The 22,077-nt window shown below is 39.0% G+C and overlaps 2 protein-coding genes and 1 pseudogene across 2 annotated transcripts in view; 1 reads left to right on the top strand and 2 right to left on the bottom strand.

Moving 5' to 3' along the window:
* Positions 1-22,077, bottom strand: part of LOC140241083 (uncharacterized) — a 196,074-nt gene that overhangs the window by 114,850 nt on the left and 59,147 nt on the right. The gene's annotated exons all lie outside the window — the stretch shown is intronic.
* On the top strand, positions 1,609-2,409 carry LOC140240856 (uncharacterized). Its single transcript, XM_072320630.1, has one exon. It carries the CDS (start codon positions 1,609-1,611, stop codon positions 2,407-2,409), a length of 801 nt encoding a protein of 266 aa, XP_072176731.1.
* Positions 15,668-17,661, bottom strand: LOC140241065 (uncharacterized; annotated as a pseudogene).

Below are 22,077 nucleotides of genomic sequence, written 5' to 3' on the forward strand. Positions count from 1 at the left end.
CTCATCTCTTACAACTGAAAAATAATTCAATTCAGTGCAAATTCCTGGCAGAAATGGATACATCACAACATAAGACAAATCAGTTGTTTACATTTCATCCTTCAAACCTCAAAAAGTATTAGGGCCCACATATACTTTTGTAGAACAGGAATAATGAAGGAGAGAATAGAATTGAGAGAAGAGAGCAGTACAGAGTTCATGAAATAAAGTGAGCAGGAAAGAGCGGATACTTGGAGGTGGATGAGGCTTGAGATTTACAATGATTAAGACACATACTGTTGTTACAAAGATAAACACAGGAAAATCAGGATAAGCAAAGGAATATATGTACAACAAAAATGGTCACCTCAGTGCTTACATGGTTCAATTTAACATCTAGTCAGATTAACAAAATCATGTTACAAACAGAACAGCAACGTATTAAGCATTTAATGCCATGATCTGATATATGAGTTATCTGACATCATGTACTAACTTAATGCAAGCACAGTACAAACTGAGTGCTCAAGATTATACAATACATGTAACGTAATACACACTACATATATTCGATGCCCTGTCAATATTTATACACTTGGGTTTCAAGGTAAACTTGCAGCTTTCAAAAATTGTAGTGACATGCATTAGGTACACTATAAAGTGCTTGCTCTACTGCCATTTTTTTTTTTTTTTACTCACTGCCCTGCAGCATAGTACAATATTGCATCCATATTCCAATGTGAAATACACACATGTAACAGGTACTATGTAGGTAAGTGTGCACAGTAAAAAGGTGGAATTCTATCACATGTTTGAACAGTGTGTTAGTTGCTACTGGCAATGCAAGGAAGTCTTGTGTTGTGGGCCTGTATATGCAATCAGATTTCGAGTTTTCCATAGAATTTGTTTCATTACCATGGCAGCACTTTTAATTTTAAGATGCTAAAGAACATTGATCTCTGAGAGTAGAGCCATCCGAGGCGTGATGCAAATCGTTGGAGACAGGAGGGAGTAGCTGACCTAGATTCAGCGCTATACCGGGACGGGATCGTAATAACACAGACACATTGACCGCATTTTTAGGGGCTCAACAAAACATCAAAACATCACAGACTATTTCCTTCTGGAAAAGAAGGAGCAAGGAGAGCAAGGAGACAGGAGCTACTGGCACAAATTGCGTATTTTCTGTGGTGAAATCCCATCTTCTGGATATTTGTGTGTTGTATGACTGAATGGTGAACCTTCTGGAATGAAGTAGTACCAACTGGGAGGATGTAAGTTCAAGGAAAGAAAAGACTTGCTCAGTTTCCTTATTTATCGTTTGGATTCAGTTTCACTGTCTTTTTGCCTCAGTCCCGTGCTCACTAAGTTGTGTTAGCAGCTGCCATCCAGTATGTCATAGAACACTGGACTCTGACTTTTGTACAGCACACTACGTGTCTACCTATTCAGTCTCCCCGCGCAGTGTTGTGTGAATGCACTCTTCCTGATCACTTCTTTTGTTTAGGTGTTAGAGCACCAGGCATCCCGAGACTCCCCAAGTACTTCTGAAAGGGGTGATTACTTCAGGGGCTATTCAACACCTTGCATTGTTTACAGTGTGGTGAACTGCCTTGCTCATCAATCGGTATGCCAGGGACCAGGGGTCAAAAGAAATCGTGTTCATCTGTTTCTCCCCCTGGTGTCGATGCTTCTGAATTCTGTGAACAGATAAGTGAAGAGGTCAGAGAATTCTTCAGCAGTGAGCAGTTCAAGGAGTTGTTCAAAGTTTCCCTTGTGGAAGCAGTCCGCAACGAAATGCAAAAGCTACAAACACAGCTTGAAATCGCGGAAGGCAAGGTGATTGAATTGGAGGCTGAAGTGAAATCAAAGGCGAGTGTCATCACGTCACTGCAAACACAACACGAGCTTGACTCAGCCGATATAGCCAAGCTCAAACGAGACATGAATGATGCTGAGCAATACTCTCGTCGTAACTGCGTGCGGCTATATGGCATCCCCGAAAACCCAAAGGAGGATACAGACCAGGTGATGCTTGATCTAGCCTCGGAGAAGCTGAACATCAAGCTGCAGCGACATGAGATTGACAGGTCTCACCGTGTAGGTGCCCCGCGTACCACCAGTTCAAGACCAGGGGCAAGGAAACAACCACCTCCACGTGCCATCATAGTCAAATTCACCACTTACCGCACCAGAGACACGGTCATCAAAAGCCGGAGAAGACTGAAAGGTACTCATGTAGGGATTGAGGAAGATCTCACAGCAGAAAATCGCCTCCTGTTGACCAAAGCAAAAGAAGAAGTAGAAAGAAACGACAAACTGTGTGCAGCATGGTCCAGTGATGGCAGAGTCATCGTGCTGGTCAAAGCAACCAATGGATCCACTGTGAGAAAGAGAATATGGTCAGTCAGTGAATTGAAGAAGCTTTAAACAAAATATGTTGTTTTCGTAAACTGATATCTACTATATACATATAATAATCGAATTTCCTTGATACTTAATGCATCCTCATTCACTCTTTAGGAGCAGACTCTCTTTTTGCTCTCACCTTCTCTTATGTATGTTCTTAGTTCTTGAAGTTATTTTAATTGTGTGTAGTGAGTCTTGTTTTGTTGTTCAATGTATTTTTCTGATATAGTCAACCAATGCCAGTTTTCTCATGTGAACCCTGAACTTAAAAAACTACATGAATATATTTCTCCTGCTAACGAGAACGAATATGTCTCTGATCAATATTACTATTTAACCAAAGATTTTAACAGCGTTTTACATTCCAAGATGATTGCAAAAGAAAATGAATCTCCCCTGTTTTGTATTCATTTTAATTGTAGGAGCATGTCTCGTAACTTTGATAACTTAAACTCATTTTTAACTTCAATTGATATTGCACCAACTATAATAGGAATTTCTGAAACATGGCTGAATGCTAACTCACCTTTTGATATGTACAGGCTTGACAATTATTCTTTCTTTGCAAATAGTCGTAGACTTAAGAGGGGTGGTACTTCAGACTCGGTTTCGTTAATTGACAATATATTTACAAATGAGGATAGTGTGAATGTATCTTCATCGGGGCTTTTTTTATGTGATGTAAGCGATCATTTTCCCATATATTGTATTTGTAATAAAATTTCTCATGTCTTTAAAGATAAATGTTTTTATAAACGTGAAATCAGTGAGATGAATAAAATTAGATTCGCGCAGCATCTGAATAGTTTCCAATGGAATATCACATTTCTTAATGCTAATGATTGTTATAATGGATTCATAAATGTATTTTTAGATCATTATGATGTATATTTTCCTTTAAAACGTATTGATCTAAAGGTAAGTAAAAGTAATAAAAGTGCACCTTGGTTTAATGATGAAATTCGAAAGATTATAAAAAAGAAAAACCGCTTGTATAAGTTATATTTAAAAAATCCAACTGATTATAGAAAAAGGGTGTATAAGAAAATTAGAAACAAAGTTGTTAATAAAATCAAGCAGGCAAAAAAACTGTATTATAAGATTCAATTTCAAGCTGCACATGGTGACAGTAGTAAAACGTGGAAAGTTATTAATAGGGCTTTGGGAAAATATAAAAAGAAATCCTGTGTTGATAAGATTATTGTTGATAATGAATTGATTTCAGATAAGAATATAATTCCTGATGTTTTTAATGAGTATTTTGTTAATGTTGGTTATGATTTGAAACGTAAGTTTGATGATGATAAGAAGTCACCTAATGTAAAATATATTATTAAAAATGAGAAATCTGCATTTTTTAAACCAATATCTCCTGATGAAATTGTTGATATTGTGAAGAATTTTAAAAATGATACAAGCCCAGGTTCAGATGGAATTGCAATTTGTGTTTTGAAAAGAGTTATTGATTATTTGTGTGAACCTCTGTGTGCAATATTTAATAAGTGTTTAGATGCTGGTGTCTTCCCAGATAAACTGAAAATAGCACGTGTAATACCTGTTTTTAAAGAAGGTTCTCAAGAGATTTTAAGTAACTATCGCCCGATATCTGTTTTATCTCTTTTTTCAAAGATTTTTGAGAAATGCATTTATGTTCGTTTATTATCCTTTATCAAAGAGTGCAATATATTCACTCCTAACCAATATGGTTTTAGGGAGAGGCACTCCACTTCTCATGCTTTAATCAATTTTATTCAAAATGTGATGTGTGCAATAGAAAATGAGGAAATTTTAATCGGCATATTTTTGGATTTGAGCAAGGCTTTTGATAGTCTTGATCATGATATTTTACTTAGTAAGATGTATTTATATGGCATAAGAGGAGTTGTTTTAGATTTGTTCCGCAGTTATTTATCCGACAGAGTGCAATATGTTGTTGTGGATGGTTTTCAATCTAAATCTAAAGAATTGAAGTGTGGAGTACCCCAAGGATCAATCTTGGGACCTCTTTTGTTTCTTTTATATATGAATGACTTATGTAATGCGTCTGAGGTTTTTAGATATATATTGTTTGCTGATGACACCAGTATTTTTATATCTCATAATGATCCCCAAACATTACAAATGATAGTCAATAATGAGCTAAGTATAATTTCTGAATGGTTATATATGAATAAATTATCAGTAAACACAAGTAAAACACATTTTATGATATTCACCAATAGAAATGTTGATGTCAAGGATATTAGTATATATTTAGCAGGATCTGAAATTAAGCATGAAGTGTCTTTGCAATTTTTAGGAATCACAATTGATAATAAATTGACTTGGAAAGATCACATAAATATTATATGCAACAAAATTTCAAAAAATATTGGGATACTTTTTCGACTTAACTTTTTACCCACTGTTGTTCTTAAAATGATATATAATGCAATTATTGCGCCTTTTTTTGAATATGGTCTTTCTGTTTGGGGTAGTGCTGCAAATATATACATAGACAGACTTTTTAAACTGCAAAAACGTGCAATAAGGGTTATAAACCATTCAACTTATTTAGCTCACACTTCACCAATTTTTAATTCCCAAAAGATTTTAAAGTTGTATGACAGATATAAGTATATTTTAGGTAATCTTATGTTTTTATGGCATAGAAGGCTTTTACCCGATTCTCTGATGCATTATTTCACCTTAAATTGCAATATTCATTCATATTATACCAGAAACGCTGAGAATTTTCATATGCCAAAAGTAAGAACATCGTTATTTCAGAAATCTGTGTTTTATCAAGGTCCGCTTATATGGAATTCAATACCAGATGATATTCGTAAAGTTACCTCTTTTAATGTATTCAAACGTAAACTTAAGGAGAATTTGATACAAAATTATAATTCCTAAGTTTTTGACATGCTTGGCTGGCAATACATATATTCTATCTAATAATTGTAACTCACTTTGTTCGTATTGTCTTTGTAATGTAAATGTAGTGTATCATGTATCATGCTGTATTGCTTTATGTTTTGTCTTGCAACGGTATATCAGTTCATCTCATTTTTTTTTTATAAATATGAAAAATTTACCACCAATGCATTTTTTTAATTGATTTTCTGGGTCGGCCAGATTTTAAGGAAACTTAATTCCTCGTTGGCTGCTTCCCTTCAGCTTTATGTATTCCAAAGTTATGTGTTTTTCTCTGTGTCTGTCATGACTGTTCATCAATGTCTTTCTCTGTTGTTTTTATGCTGAATAAATAAATTCAATTCAATTCAAATTACACATTTACCTGCGCCATATGCCAAATTCTAGATCGACTGCTAAAAAATCAAGAGAGTTGTTGTAACTTGGGTTGGAAACAGGTGCAAGCATGGTTAACAATTGTGTTGACAGATATTTGGGCCAGGTGAGGTCATTTAGAATTAGTTTCTATGGCAATGTCACAGTTTGGTGCTCTATACATCCCTTGTCAACTTGTACACACTATGTGAGGGCGTGGTGTGTAATAATGGAATTAGCAGCTTATCAAGTCATAGGTGCTTGTCTACATAATCATGTAAGTGAAACTAACTCCTTGAAAAGTGAATACATGTTTCAAAGAAGCACTGATCACTAACAGTATCAATATAAACATAATGTACCTCATCATTCATACTTGGTACAGGTGTATAGTCAAAATGCAACAATTGTTGTGTATTGGCGCGCTAGGCGCCATTTGGGATCGTTTAAGTTGCCAGTTGTTATGATATTGTGGAGAAGTACAGATTCAAACATGCGATTACGCTGTTAAAGTCATCGATGAAATAAAGGAGATGTGGAGTCCAATAATATGCAGTTGAAGTGTTTATTTCCGAGTTCCGAAACTCAGACAGCAAAATATCCAAAGTGTAACATAGGAGTTGCACGAGTTACAACTATCTCCGATGAACACAGATAAATTACAACATGTTTAAAGAACAGATGGCTTGAAACAAAGGAACAGTGTTGAGGGTAATGGGGGATGGCTTTGTGGCAGGAAGGGAACTGGACAAGGGGTAATAACTTTCTGACCACAATGGGAGTGGATACTTTGATGTGGGGTTGTTAGGAGGAAACTAACCTTGTTGGTCTGACATAGAGACTCCTATTGACATGAGGGGTGATGGACAGGTGTTGGGGTTACTGTGCTATAGCAAGGGGTTATTGAACTACAAGGGAAAGGACTAAAGCACGAATGGAAACTATATTACATACTTAGGTAATGGAGAATTGTCTAACTCTATGTAACATCCCCTTTCTCTAAAGAATGCTGGAGGGGGGTGTCAAAATACTATGCAACATCCCCTTTCTCTAAAGGATGCTATATAGGGTATCATAACAAAGAATGCAATTATAGAGTATGAAATATCATTCAAATACAAATAATATGGTTAGTGATCTGACTCTGTATCATTGTTCCAATCCACTCTCACACAAAATACTCTCTTTCTTAGATTTTGTTTGGGTCTTCCAAGGTAAAAGTAAATTAAAGTCTTTCATTACAAATGAAGAAAAGATGTTAAACTGAATTAAGTGCACATATTATTATGCTTCATCACACATGTCAGCATGAAGGATCACTGTACCACACTACCAAAAGAACATATGTACCATGATTGTTTCTTAAGTCAACAAAATCGTAACATGTGAAACCTCTTAAATTCAAATACAAATTAACACAAATACTAACTGAATGATAGTGTTTCGATGTAGGAAAACCCTTTTTTTTTTGTAGAATAGATCAATGTCTAATCATTAGATCATTGTAATGATTGTCGCACTAACTCAGATTCATATACGGAAATCTTGTGAACCAGTAAAATTAGTGTTTGTTTATGTTTATCTACAATAATACTATAAAATATTGAAAAGTACTCTTTGTGCCGACTTATGCATTGATGCACAGAATTATACAAGTGCAAGTTGTGCAGACTTATACACAAATGCATTTAAATAATAGAAGAGTAAGTGGTGCAGGCTTATGCACACTCTTCATAAAAACACATCAAATTAAAAGAAATCACTCTCTTCATAAGGATATAGCAATTCAAAAGAAAGTCATTCCATCCAACATAAAACAAACTAAGAGTTACTTGTGATATGCACAAAACCTATAGAATCAATGCAATAGTTGCATCAACCAAATCATATCTAAATTATCAACAAAGAAAGTTTACAAATCAAATCCTTACAGAGTATATCAAACAGGTTTGATCAGTTTGTTGATAAAATCACTCTCCGCATGTGCCACAAGAAGTTACATTGATGCTAATTTTCCAAGCATCATTAAAAAAAATTGGAAAGAAAACAGAGCGCTCTAAGGATTGAAGGCTATCTATGTTGCGGCCCAAGGCAATTATCTCTTCAAATGAAAGGTAAACATAGAATATGATGACTTTCAAACCTTTCCTGTTTAAAGGTAAATCTTTCCAAATGAATAAAATAATAAAATGTAATGAACGTGAACTCACGCTTTCAAGTGAGTTAAACATAAGACGAGTATTTCAAACTCGTAAAGTATCCATCAAAAAGATGGAACAGATAAATCGTTCATAGACAAGTAACTCCAAACTTGTACATTAAAAACACATAACAAATATGTGACACACTTGTGTATCACCGAATCCATTTAAAGGTCCTCTAGACTTATAGAGGCACAGAATATTACTACGTGAAGTTAAGTATCGCATACATAATTTCTATTTACAAAGTCACACATACAATTGTCTCATGAATTTCTTGGGTGTCCCAGTTACAGGAATATTCTTGTCTGCCAAGATACTTTGGACCGAGTCATGCATGTCTGGGTATAACCCAATGTTCCACCAAAAACGTATGTCTTGAGGGTCATTATCAGTAACATTCCTAACAAATCTGCCCCCCCCCCCCCCACGGAAAAAAGCAGTAACTGACATTTTTATGAATGTTTACTTTTTTGCAAAAATGAATAGTTTACCCAATGCTCTCCAATGTTAATAGGTCAGTTTTGCAAAAACAAAAATGAAAGTGACCAAAAATGCAATTTTTCACTTTTGCAAAAAGCAGTAGATGCATCAGTTGATTCAACTTTGCAAGTTTCCCCACGGAAGAAAGCAGTAACTAACAAAGCCCACGGAAGAAAGCAGTAACTAACAATTTAGTCTAATCATTCAGACTCTGTATAGTCCATCCTGTATATTTTTTTCCCTAATACCATTTATTTTTTCTACTAATTTTTTTAAAAACAAATGTAAACAGCAGTTTCTTCCATAATTTAGGGGAGTAGATATAAAAAGATTGTTTCACCAGTAACTTGACTCTGCCCGCAGGGAATCATATGACAAGTTGTAGAAAAAGCTTCTTTCTTGAGACTAGCAAACCTGGCAGACTCAGCGCGCTCAGAGTGCAGAATACGCGTGCAGCTAGCTGCATGCGCATAAATTCTGCAGCATACAGTAACTAGCTAAACATTGCATCACATCACAGTCATCACTTGCACAGTATTGCAGGTCTGGTACAGTCTGAGTGATCATGCCAGTGCTAACCATGCTGTCACACAGTTTCTGCGGTCCAGGCATGCCTGTAAATCTATCATGAATTGCAGAGGAAAAGTCATGGTAGCCATGGCTTTGGCCAGAACCAGAAAATCTAGGTGAGCTGAACATATATTGAAGGGAGATGAGCATTAGTATTAATACACTAACGTTAGTCTAACGTTAGATGTAGGCCCAAAAGTTAGGTCTACCAGATTTAACGTTACAGAGTAGATCTAGAGTCTAATCTATTCTTGTTAACTGTTTAGTGTTAGACAAAATGTCAGTAGGCCTAATCTAACGTAATAGATCTAGGTCTAGCACTAACATTGGGCATAGATCTGTAGTCTAGCTTAAGTGTAACGTCAGAGTTCGACTAGGATCTAAGACGAAGAGACTTGACTTTATTGTCTAGTCCAGGGTCATGTGCTAGGGGCCAGGCCGGGCACTTCAAAGTTCAACTTCAATTACCTAATTTTTACACAGAATGCCATTCAATCGACAAGACCTAGTCTAGGTCTAGCGTTAGGTCCTAGATCTTATAGATCCAGACTAACCAGAAAGTAGAAGAACTTTATAACCTGGTGGTGGTAACAATTCTCCTCCTATGGTCATGTGACATGTGCAGTTACTGCTTTTTTCCATGGGGAAAACAGCAGACTCCTGGCCGTCTGCAGTTAGGCCTACTGCTTTTTTCCGTGGGGAAACTACCCAGAATCAAGGGTGAGCCACCGCAGTAACTGCATTTTCCTAAATAACATTTAAGAAATAAAGGAAACATAATTTTTCCTAGGTATTGTTAGACAACTAGGTATGGTGCATAATCATACGACAAAATTATTTTTGAATGTTTCTGTGTTTTTAAAGAATCTGCAAAAAACACAAAATCGCATTTATCTCAGCTCAGCAGCTATGCAGTTACTGCTTTCTTCCGTGGGGGGGGGGGGTGTATAGCATACTTTATTTCCATTGCAAATTAAAGCATGTGATAAATAATCCTAGGATACTACCTGCCCACAGGCAGGTACGTACAAGGAAAAAAAAAATACAGTGGACCCAGTCCATCACATCGCAATAATGGTTATTGACATTGACACAAATATATACAAGTATACAAGTACATTTACACACAAACATGATACATGAACAGCTGTTTCAAGACGAAAAAAAAAAAACTTACAAAAAATGAACTTATATCAGCATATACTTAACCTAAGAAACACAAAAAATAACTCATTCGCGAAATTCATTACCAATAAATTACATTAAATCTGCTCAATAAAATGAAATAATTATTTCACATCCATTGTTGCAGAAAAAAAACGACAAAATATACATAATGATAAATACATATGCAAAGATATAAATCCTATAAATATACATATTTCAACAATACAAAGGGGGAAATCAAAATGGACAAAACCGGCCCGTAAATAATGACTGTATATAGACATATGATATGCATAATCATATTCCTCCCACCTCACTGGTATAATTCATAATGATGGCGATGATGATGGTGATGATAATGATGATGATGATTATAATGATGATGACAATATTGATAGAGATGATGGTGATGATGATTATGATGGTGACGATGATGTTGATGATAATTATGATAGTGGCGATAAGGAAGAGAATGATAAGTCTAAGATGCCATAGCAGTCCATCAATTCTTAACCTTGGCAATCTCATTTCAACCATCTTAAACTTTTGCCTCTGTTTTGTTATTTCTATTTGGCATATTTAACAGGGGAATGTCATTATAGATAAATATGTTCAGTTTTACAGAAAAAAGTGCGCCTTCCTTCTACTTGTTACTAAAATATATGTAAAAACAATTCTTTGAGCCTTATGGATGAGCTAGGTCATGCACTGTAAAAGTGCCTGAAAAAAAAAAAAAAACCTTTAAATTCTTAATACAAAGTACCAAAAAATCAGAAAAAAAGATCCAGTTCTGAAAACTTCCCCGAATACAATAGGTAGCTTTCGCAATACCCCATACATTATCCCGTCATTACCTGGGGCCGACGTAGGTTTTTTTCTCTTCAGAATACACTTAACATCTTTGGGTTTACAATATGGACTGAGATCAAAAGATCTGGTGTCCACATCAATGTATGGGAACCATGATAATTTTGCTTTGTCGATGGGATTGCCTGTAGAGTATGCGTTCACAAAATAACGGTCCGCAGTTTCTCTTGTGAAAGACGGTTTAGTGGAGGGTTTCTCGAGGCATCCTGATGAACATTTTTTGGCAAAGTTCCAAAAATCTCTCACATACAATTTTTCTTGACGTCTGGCTTTAGACTCGTTTCTCTTATCCCTCTCAATTCTCTTCAGATGACTATGGGCCTTGACAGCTTGTCTAAAGAGTTTCCTATCTTCTTCAGTCGCATTTTTTCCGTACGCCTTTTTTCTAAGTTTATTTTTTAGCTTAGTAACATCTTGCAGTGTTTTTGATGAAAGTTTGGAGTAAAATTTGTTGTACACACTCGTCTCGTCAAAAGTACATTCGGGATGGTTTAGCAAAATCTCAGTCAAAATGTCAACAAAGTGTTTACAAGCTTCTTTCGGACTGATAGCGTCAATGGCTAGCTCATGATGAATAGGGGCTATTCGTGCTTTTAAATCGGAATCTAATCGCTTCCATTCATCAGCATCTAAGTTCGGAATGTTGAACTTTGAGCGACAGTGACCAGATTTGACGCCAAGTGTGAGAAGGGCACTTACAATCAGGATTAAGGGAATCTGGGCCATGATGAATAGAACACTTCTTTGGATAGAAGAATGAGACTTTCCCATACACAGGGTTCCGTCGGCAGTGTTCGGCAGTATGTGAATATACAGCAAAAGGAAATGTAAGTCTTACGAGTGGGACTAGGCAAACGGATCCAATACAGTACAAAATTTTAGAACAAAATTTATCACTTGGTATTCCTTAGATGCAATCCCCACAAAACATGAAGACACTCACGATCAGCGATAAAAGACTCTGGACCATGATGATTGATGGATCAGAAATGAGGTCAGAACTTGTAACTTTCCAGCCTTGAATCGCCCTCTGTGTAATGACATTTCATTGTCTGTGGGGGCACTCATGAGCAAATCAAATTGCCTTTCTAGGTCAGGCTGTTGTAGGGGGGTGGGGGCGGCTATGCCATCGTTTGAGGGTAGGGAGTCAACATAATCTCTGTCATCGAATGGGTCAGTGGTTTGCAGGCACATAATTTGGTCAGCAGTACACTCTGGTCTGATTTCGTCATGCTCATCCATGAACTGTACTGACGGCTTGTCAGATTTTTGACCAGTCTCGTTTTGTGCTGCTTTGCCTAGTCTTTCTTTCAGTCGCTGTATGTGCGTGATCGGTTTTCTGTCATCAGACGCTTTCATGAAACAGGGTTTCAGCCTGTTAAAATTGAAAACATCTCGCAGGATTTCTCCCTTGAGAGTTGCCAGAATGTAGTGGGTCCTATCCAAAATCTCATGAATGACCAGGGGTCCAACCCATTCAGCTGCTATTTTTCGAGAGTTAGCAGTGAGGGAAGAGGATGTAGGCTTGTATAGACTAATTGACCTACTGAGTAGATCGGTGATTTTGTTCAATCTATTGGCAATCTCTACATTCTGCTTGTTCTGTTGTTTTCTTTGCAGTGAAAGCATGGTCTGAGAGATGTGGTCAAATTTCTTCTTGAGATGGGCCACATATTCATCATATGTCTGAGAAAGTCCATTCATGGGGTTGAAGGTCAAGTTGGTTAGATTTGGAGCGTCTCGGCCAAAAACAGGTTCATAGGGGGAATGGTCACCTAGATGTGGAGAGGAAAAGGAGTTGTAGGCATAGCATGTGGTTGTTAATGTATCTAACCCAGTCATTTCCAAATCGGTTAAGTTTGATTTTGAGAAAGTCAGAGAGAGTTCTGATATGTCGTTCTACTTGTAGGCTACCGTGATTGGCAAAACTAATCACTTTCTTGTCAATGTTCAGGGCGTCACACAGTAAAGTCAGTAATTTGCCGGTCAGTGAGGCAGCAGCGTCGGTCACAATACATGATGGTGGTCCAAAAATACATATCACTTTTTGGATCAGTGCTTCGCATATTGTTTCTGCGTCTAGCGTCTTTAAAGGCGCACAAACAACAAATCGAGTGATTTCATCACAAATCACCATCAAGTGTCTGAATCCTGTCTGTGAACTTGGCATTGTCTTGAAGTCTAGACTAATACGTTGAAATGGTCTGTAAGAGTCGGGTATTCGCGTGTGAAAGGGTCTGTCCTTGTCTGGTTTGCCCTTGAATTGCTGGCAGCGCAAGCAAGCTTTGACATAATTGTTAATTCTGTAGTAGTTGTTAATGTAGTAGTTGCGTCTGATTGTCAAGTAAGTCCGTTGGGTCCCTTGGTGATTGCTAAGGAGGTTGTCATGGTGTTGGGATATGATTGTGCCAGTCAAGGATTCTGGGATAGCTAGTTGTAGCCTGAAGTCATCGTCCTTTGTGAAGAAAAGTCTGAACAGTAGGCCGTCACACAAAATGTACTCTTCAGCCTTTAATTTCACTGTTTTGGCTGCTCTTTTGTCACTAGGTAGAATGTCATGTGACAAATAGTCACAAACAGGCTTGAAGAAAGGCGAGGTTTGCTGTTCAGTCATTAGTTGTCGCATGTCAATTGGAAGGTTGTAGTCTCTGATTATTTTCCGTTTGATCAAGTCATTAAACTTGTCTAGCTCATGTTGTTTTGGGATGTGTCCAGCTACAATGTTGTTTACCTTAGTGGTCAGTGGCTTAGGCGGGGTGTAGAGGTCAGGCGGTACTTCTCGGTATTGGTCGTTAGAGTTGTGCTTGTGTTGATGTTGGTGGTCGTTATGTCTGTCAACTAATCTTGGTTCGTTGAGTTGAGGAGTAACAGGTGTATGTCGAGCAGGAGGTCGCGTGGAAGGGGCATGGTTGTCATGGGAACGTGTGTGGGAACGTGTAGTGGCTGGAGTTGGGGCTGGGGGTGTGTCGTGTTTTGGTTCTTGTCTCTGGTTGGTTGGTCGTGCATGTGTGTCATTTGTTTTGCCTAAGTTAGGTTTAGGGGGTGGACGTGGGGGAGGGGTTGTAGTAGTGGGAGATGCTTGAGGTGTTGGGTCACTGGCACGTGGAGGAAAAATGTCTGGGATTGTAACTCCCATCTGTTTTGCACATGCACGTGTCATGGGTCGTTCAACTGGCTGGACGGGGTGAAGAGTAAAGTCACTCTCGCTAAACAAGCTAAAGGAAAGGGGGATTACCTGATCTATTTCCGGGTGCTGTTCACTTGGAACACGGGAAAGAAAATCTGCTAAAACTAACTCTGTTCCCTTTTTGTACCCAATTTTGAATGCATATTCCGATAATTTGAGTAGCAATTCCTGGAGTCTAGTTGTACTAGGTTCTTCTTTGGATTTCAAAATTTGCACAATAGCACTGTGATCAACGAAGGCATCAAATTCACATCCCTCTAACACATGTTTGAAAGCAGTAATGTTGATCAGAAGGCCAAACAATTCCAATTCAGTGACGCTGTATCTCCTGCATGCATCAGGGAGAACTTTCGAGTAGTATCCTAGTAGTCCTTCTTGTCCGTGTATTATTTGAGTAAGGTATGAACCAGTACCAGTCCTCGAAGTGTCACTGTATAGTCTGAAGCGTCCATTTCGATGGGGCATATGCAGTACAGGGGGGTTTGTCATTAGCTCTTTAATTTTGTTGAAGGCTTTGTAATGTTCGTCAGTCCATTTGAATTTTGTTTTCTTCCTGGTCAGTTGGTGTAGTGGTTTGAGTATTGTCTGTATGTTGGGAAAAAAATCCCGCAACATAGTTTACTGCACCTATTAGTCGTCTTACTTGTCGGGGGGTCCTGGGTCTTGTCACGTTATGTATTGAGGCGCACCTATTATTCAGTGGTTGATAGCATGTCTCACCATCCTTGTTAATGGTTAACCTATGTCCCATGTAGTCGACGTCATCCCTAAAGAGTTTGCACTTTTTCGGGCTGATTTTCAGTCCGTTGTCAGAAAGTGCCTTTAAGACCTGTGTCAAGTGTTGTTTATGAGTCGTCTTGTCGGAGCTAAATAAGATAATGTCGTCATGGTGGGCAATACAAAAGTTATGAGAGTAGGGAATTGAACCTAAAATATTGTCAATCTTGGCTTGGAAGAGTCCGGGGGAAACGTTAAGTCCTTGTGCTAGTCGTTTGTAGTAGTAGTGTTTACCTCCATGGTATGAGGCAATTCCGGTGTATTTTTGCGCAGATTTTGAGAGGGGTATGCAGTGAAATGCGGATTTGAGGTCAATGACACTCATTACTTTAGTCTCTGCTTGTCCGATTCGTTTAAGGGTCTCTGTCAGTAGGGGAAAGGGGTGGTTTATTCGTCTGATTTTTGAGTTCAGATATCGAAAGTCAGTCACAACACGTTTTTCCAATTTGTCCTTTTTAGCTATACTAGTAGTACTGGTGATGTGTATGATTGTGGTCCGATTTCTAGTATTCCTAGCTTCACAAGTTTCGTAAGTTCCTTTTCAATCTGTCGTTTGTCGGGTTCTGTGGCAAAGTGGGGGCGTATGAAAAATGGTGTGCCGTCAGTCAATTCAATGTCGACTTCAAAGTCGGGGCAGCTGGAAAGTTCGCCGTACAAGGAAAATGCAGGCCTAATTGTCTCTTAGTAATTGTCTCAATTGGTCCTTCTCAGTAGGGGACAGTATGCTGTTGTTAAAGTTAATGTGTTCCTTAATTATCTAGTCTTCAGTCATGCTTGCAATTGGGTCGCAGGGGTCAAGGTGGGGGTATCTCTTGAGGTTGTCTTGTCTAGTCTGGTATCCATGGTTACCGTCTGGGCGTGGGGTAGAGAGTTGGGTGCTGTAAATATTGTCTGTGTGCCGGTCAGTCATAAGGTCACATTCACCTTGTCAGTGTGAAGGGGCTCAGACACAGTTATGGGGCATGCCATGTCGAGGTATGCAATTGGTCTGCCTTTTGCAAATTGGAGGGGTCGGCCAGAAGTATTAGTCACTAGTATTTGAGTCCTGCCCTTCAACAATGTTACAACCATGGTAGAGGGGCAATGTCTACCAAGATAGTCGTTTGCAGTCAGTATGACGTCAGTGTTACGGAATTGTGGCGGTGCCTGTCCCTGTAAGGTCATGAGTGTTGAGTCCTTAGGGTTGATAGTCACATTGTTTGTCGGGGAGAAAGGTATTCGTTTCTGTTTGATCTTGAACCTATTGTTCCTGAATGTCAAAGTCCCGTCTAAGTCCGATAGTGTATTCGTCCCTAAAATCAGGTCAACGCCAACAAGATTCTCTACAATGAGGGCAGAAATTTCAAATTTGTGTCCCTGAATAGTGACTCTGAATGTAATCGCCGACTGAGATTGAAGGAACTGCCCGTTCCCTAATCGAAACCGTGTAGGGGCTACTTTTTGTCTTTGCAGGTTGGAGAGATGCGGGGTAGATTTCACGTATCTGTCAGAAATGAGAGTCTTCGTCGCGCCACTGTCAAACAAAATGAAAATGTTCCTACCAGTGTCAAGTCGTCCCTTCACAAAATTTCTGTCACTTAGTTGTATGTCAACATCGTCATTCCCTAAGTATGTCGATTTCGAGTCATTACTGGGCCTGTTAGCATGGGAGGAGAAGTTCTGAGCGCTGAAATTTTCCTCCCTTACTGAAAACCCTGAGTTTGTGGTCCGGTATAGTATTGTCCCGCATGTAAGTTTTGTTGTTTTTGTTGGTTAAGGTGGGGTGGTGGTGGGGTGGGGTAATGGTAATCATGTCCTGGTGGGCCGTATTGGCGTGATTGGGGATGGTACTGTCTACTGGCATATTCTAAGTCCCGAAGTCGCTTCCTACATTGTCGCCACATGTGACCGGCAATGCCACAGTGGTAGCATTTTGGACGGGGTTGTCGGTCACGTCCGCGGCTGTTACTCCGGTCAGTGCGGTAGGTTCTATTGTGTCTGTGAGTGTCACGTCCACGACTTGTGCCACGGGGTCTGTCACGACTAGCGCTACGGGTACGACTAGTGCTGCGGTGGGGGGTCGGGGGACGGGAATGTCGGCTATATCTATTGTCAGGGTCAGGGTTCACTTTGTCGTCATGTCTTGTCAATTTTAATGAGGATATTTCCTCAGTCAGTCTGTCTAAGTCACCTTGAGTCGCAAATGTGACTTCTTTATGTGTAGTCTGGGTCGTGTCCCTATGCAAGTCCAGAAATAGCTGCGCTTTTGCAGCTATTTGGTCCGAAGTCTGAGTCGTGGTCGGTGCCGACATGAGGACGGCGGCACGGCAGTCGGGGGTCAGTGAGTTAAGTAGTCTATCCCTAATTTGAGTCTCCCCATAGTCAATATGGGTTGCGGTCTGTCGGAGTCTTTGCAGGAAAGTTTCTGCACTTTCCCCGTCGGTCATTGTCATCGTATTGAAGTCGGTCACCCTACCATATGACAACTTAGCAGGACTAAATCGACGTCTGAAACTGGTCTTTAGGTCATCGTATGTCTTTGGGGGTAATACTGTCGATCCATAGTCGCGCCTGTCCGGCTAACGTCCGTTTAAATGTTTTAAGTATGGTTGGTAAATTGTCATTTTTGGACTGGTCAATATCATGTGCGTCTAAGTAGTCTTCGAATAACAGCATGTGCGCTGTGCACTCGTCACAGTCAAGTCGGTCACCGGTAAATTTGGACGGTAGGAAGTCAGTTTGTCTAAGTGTGGTCGTGGTGGTGGTAGTCATTGTGGTAATGAGTCAAGTAATCGGGTAGTTCAAAAGGGTATGATTGAAACAAGTTATATAGTGTGAAAAGTGCAAAAGGATATCTAACAATTAAGTAAAGGGTTGAAACAAACAAAAAAATGCAAAGTAACATGAACCAATATAAAAATGTGTAATGTTAATTCAAACACACAAAATAGACAACAGGCCAGAAATTGTTTTTAAAAAAATTTATATAAACCCAAAGTCCACTTTTTCACACACTTTCTACTCACACTCTCATATGGAACAATAAAGAAAGTTTCACTTACCGACCAGGAGTCATGGATGGAGCGGAGGGGGCAATCCAAAAACAAAGCAATGTAAATTCTAAATCACCAAATGATTACAAGCCAAAAATATTACAACTAACTCTGTTCGTGTTTATAAAGTGTGGTAGTATTTTTTTCCAGTTGGTTGTCCAATATCCAGTCCAGTGTGTGTGTGATTCAAGTCCAGGTTGAGCGTCGTTTGTCTTTGTCTTTGGATCTAAGTGTTGTTCCGTTGTTGTCACTCGTCCTCGTCGTCATCGGCGTTGTTGTCCAGGGGTCGTCCTCGTTGCCATCGGCGTTATCGTCCAGCAGGGGTCGTCCTCGTTGTCATCGGCGTTGTCGTGGGGCTGTAGCTGTAGTCGTGGTGTGAGTGCCTCCGACTCGGCGTTTTGTGTAGTCTTTAGCGTTGGTCACGACGTCTCACGATGCGGTCCGATGTCCATGCCGTCATCATCATTAAGGCATCACCGTAGCAAAGGTTGTGCGGCAATCGGCATATACATGAAGTTCGTTGAGTTCAAGATAAACTCGACTCCTCTCGATGCTCTCCACCACCACGATTGCAGTGACGAAATGTTACATCAAGTAACATAAAGGCAACAACACATAACTGGTCGATGATAACAAAAAAGTAATGAAAGGTCCTCCACTCCAGGTTGTGCTAAATTGTCCAGTAGGCCTACATCCAAGATGTACAGATGATCAACGATGAAGAAAAAACGGGTTCTCCACCATGTTGTGTATTGGCGCGCTAGGCGCCATTTGGGATCGTTTAAGTTGCCAGTTGTTATGATAATTGTGGAGAAGTACAGATTCAAACATGCGATTACGCTGTTAAAGTCATCGATGAAATAAAGGAGATGTGGAGTCCAATAATATGCAGTTGAAGTGTTTATTTCAGAGTTCCGAAACTTAGACAGCAAAATAGCCAAAGTGTAACATAGGAGTTGCACGAGTTACAAGTATCTCCGATGAACACAGATAAATTACAACATGTTTAAAGAACAGATGAAATGCTAACACATCTGGCTGAAGCCTGGAGTAGAAGTGTGTCGATTTTACTTTCAGAAACTATCTCTAAAACTTAGGGGAAAATCTCATCCTGAAAAGCACATGGTCCATACACAATATGATTGGTCAATTCACTGTAGGCATATGGAAACGTAGGGTGTGGTCTTAATCATTTTGGGGCTTGAAACAAAGGAACAGTGTTGAGGGTAATGGGAGATGGCTTTGTGGCAGGAAGGGAACTGGACAAGGGGTAATAACTTTCTGACCACAATGGGAGTGGATACTTTGATGTGGGGTTGTTAGGAGGAAACTAACCTTGTTGGTCTGACATAGAGACTCCTATTGACATGAGGGGTGATGGACAGGTGTTGGGGTTACGTGCTATAGCAAAGGGTTATTGAACTACAAGGGAAAGGACTAAAGCACGAATGGAAACTATATTTACATAGTTAGGTAATGGAGAATTGCCTAACTCTATATAACACAATATCCGAATGGCAAATGACTTGTGAAAGAACGTGGTCACTGTTATATGAGGAGACCGCAATCAAAGGTCAGTGCCTATTTCCCTATAACATTGTACATACTTCTCAAACAACTGCTGTTTTATTTATGCAGACTTGATATGGGGAGGGTGCAGACGAATAAATAGTTACATTTTGGTTGACTTGGCAAATTTACAAACTAAGGGATGGATACCAAAGTTACAAATCCTCCTTGTTTGTACAGGAGTCCCTCTAAAAATGGTCTCACTGCCATGCAATGTGGCCAGTAGTTGAGATTTACAACGAAGAACAACTTGAAGGCAAGATCAGCTGCAGCCACAATGCCTTGACAAGACTGTGTCCTGTGCTCCACAACTGCAGATACATGTACCTGAAGAGGGTTTAATTTGCTTTCTCCAATAAAAAGGATGAAGTGCTCTGACTGCGGATGTTCTGTGTCGACCACCATGAGCAGTTTAAACAGTCCTACTTGGAAGAACGAAAAGGGCAAGCATTATTATGAAAACAGTGCAAACATTTTGAAGACATATTGATGAGCATTATGTTACGCTTTTAAACACATGATATATCAAGTAATTTCGTATCATATATTCATTAGCAACTCCAGCAAACTAGGAGCAAGAGTGACCAATATTAAAAGGTCATGCTTTAAAGCTGAAAATCTTCTATGTACATACAGGAGTGAGTCAAACATGATATCTGGAAACAGGGGGCAAAATTGTTTCAGAAGGGGGAGGGGAGGTAGTACAGGCCTGTTAGAAAGCTACAGATCACAACAAAACAATTTACACCTCTGGCTTTAGTCATGGTGCTATTTTTTTTTTTATGTTTAGCTTAATTAAAAACCAGAACTATTTTTGCAAAGAAGTGTAACTTTGTCTAAAGTCAGATCTTTTGGGACCACTCCCTCCCCCCCCCCAAAAAAAAATAAAATAACATAAAATAAAGTGACAGGCAACTTTACATTCAAAGTTACATATGACTTGCATTTTCCATGTCCTCCGAAACTGATTATATTGGCATGGGCCAATTACTTGACCTAGGCATCAATGGCACACTACAATATACACTAAAATAATGATTGATTGGTCCACGCAGGATACTGTGATATCTATCAAACGTCATGAACGTATGGGATGTTGCCATAATAGAGAAGAAAAAGAAGAATCTACATGTACATTTCCTTGGAATGAAGGGCAGGGTAGAGATTTAAAAATGTGCCTTCACAGAAATTTCACTCTTAAAGGGGAAGGCTAGTAACTGATCAGTGGGAATCAGTGGAAATGCTGGGAGATGATTGTTCCAATCCTTATGGGATTCATTCAAGAGTTCATTGTATATCTATTGTTGTGTGAAAATGATTTGCTTCAGAATGGTCTCATATTCAAGTAATGTGTAGTTTAATGCTTCCAGGTTAGCGTCCCTGGTCAGTGACGGAGCATTAGTTGTGGTCGTGTGTACATGCATTTATACCACTGTGCGGTTGCAGTATGGTATCAAAAACACATACATCTAGACCTATCTATAGAGACACAGTCAATACCTAGAACATAATGCCTATTAGGGCCTAGAAACTCTAGACTAGAGTCCAGAACTACGTCTAATGTTAACAGTACTATCACAGAATCAGACTGTCATGATATGACATATTTTGTATTTGTCACGTAATAATTTGTCTCATTGTACTACTGTTTATTAGGTAGCTCGTGTAAGAAATTGATGTTATCGCAATGGTTACAAAAGAAGTGCAGCTTTAAAGACAAAAGCTTACATCAAAACAACCATATAAGGAGATGTTGCGATGCACAATCAAAGTAAAAGAGAGTGATTTGGAATTAAATGTTTTGGGGATGAGTAAACCCTACATGACGTCAAAATACGAGAAAAGGGTATCCCTGGTAGTATGCCTCATACTATCTGGTATGTGGACGTCATTCACGACGTCAAACACAAGTTTCTAGCTAGGTAAAAACATGACCACTTCAAAGAATTTTGGTTTCCGTGGACAGGAAGTGATGACGTCAAGCAGAGACTTGACCAAATCAAAATGAGATACTCAGGAAGGTTTTGACAGACAGAAAACGCCAACCAATAAGAAAAGGGGGCAGGACTTCTATGAAAACTTTCTAGGAAGTCACTTCATTTAATTAATTTTACATGGAGACCTATGGTCCAACAAATGTATAAATATACAATGTTTGGGCATAAAATTCAGATGCCACAGTATTTGCGGAACACTCAGGACCAGGCTACGGTACTTCGAGAATTGCGAAGTGAGAGAGTAGCAGAGTGTTATTTGGAATCAGTGTGATTCAGGGATTGTTGCATTTCAGCTTGGACAGCCTGACCGTCCAGCAGAGAATCTAGGAGGATTCGAGTGTAAACACCAACAACTGTTGTAAGTACACGATCATTTAATTGAAGTTGTTTATGCCTTGTAAGTTCCTATGTTATTTCCAATATTGCATTGTATGTGTGATGTTTGTATGTCAAACCGAATTTTAATCGCATTGTGAAAGAGATAGAGAATTAGAACAACGCTTAGATTTTAATGGGCTGATTAATTACCCCTATTCAACATTGAAAGATAATGATCCATGGTGAAACAT

The sequence above is a fragment of the Diadema setosum genome, chromosome 17, assembly GCF_964275005.1.
Source record: "Diadema setosum chromosome 17, eeDiaSeto1, whole genome shotgun sequence".
NCBI classification, from domain to species: domain Eukaryota; kingdom Metazoa; phylum Echinodermata; class Echinoidea; order Diadematoida; family Diadematidae; genus Diadema; species Diadema setosum.

Coding starts and splice junctions, on each gene's coding strand:
- LOC140240856 (XM_072320630.1), top strand. CDS start 1,609: ATGCCAGGGACCAGGGGTCAAAAGAAATCGTGTTCATCTGTTTCTCCC.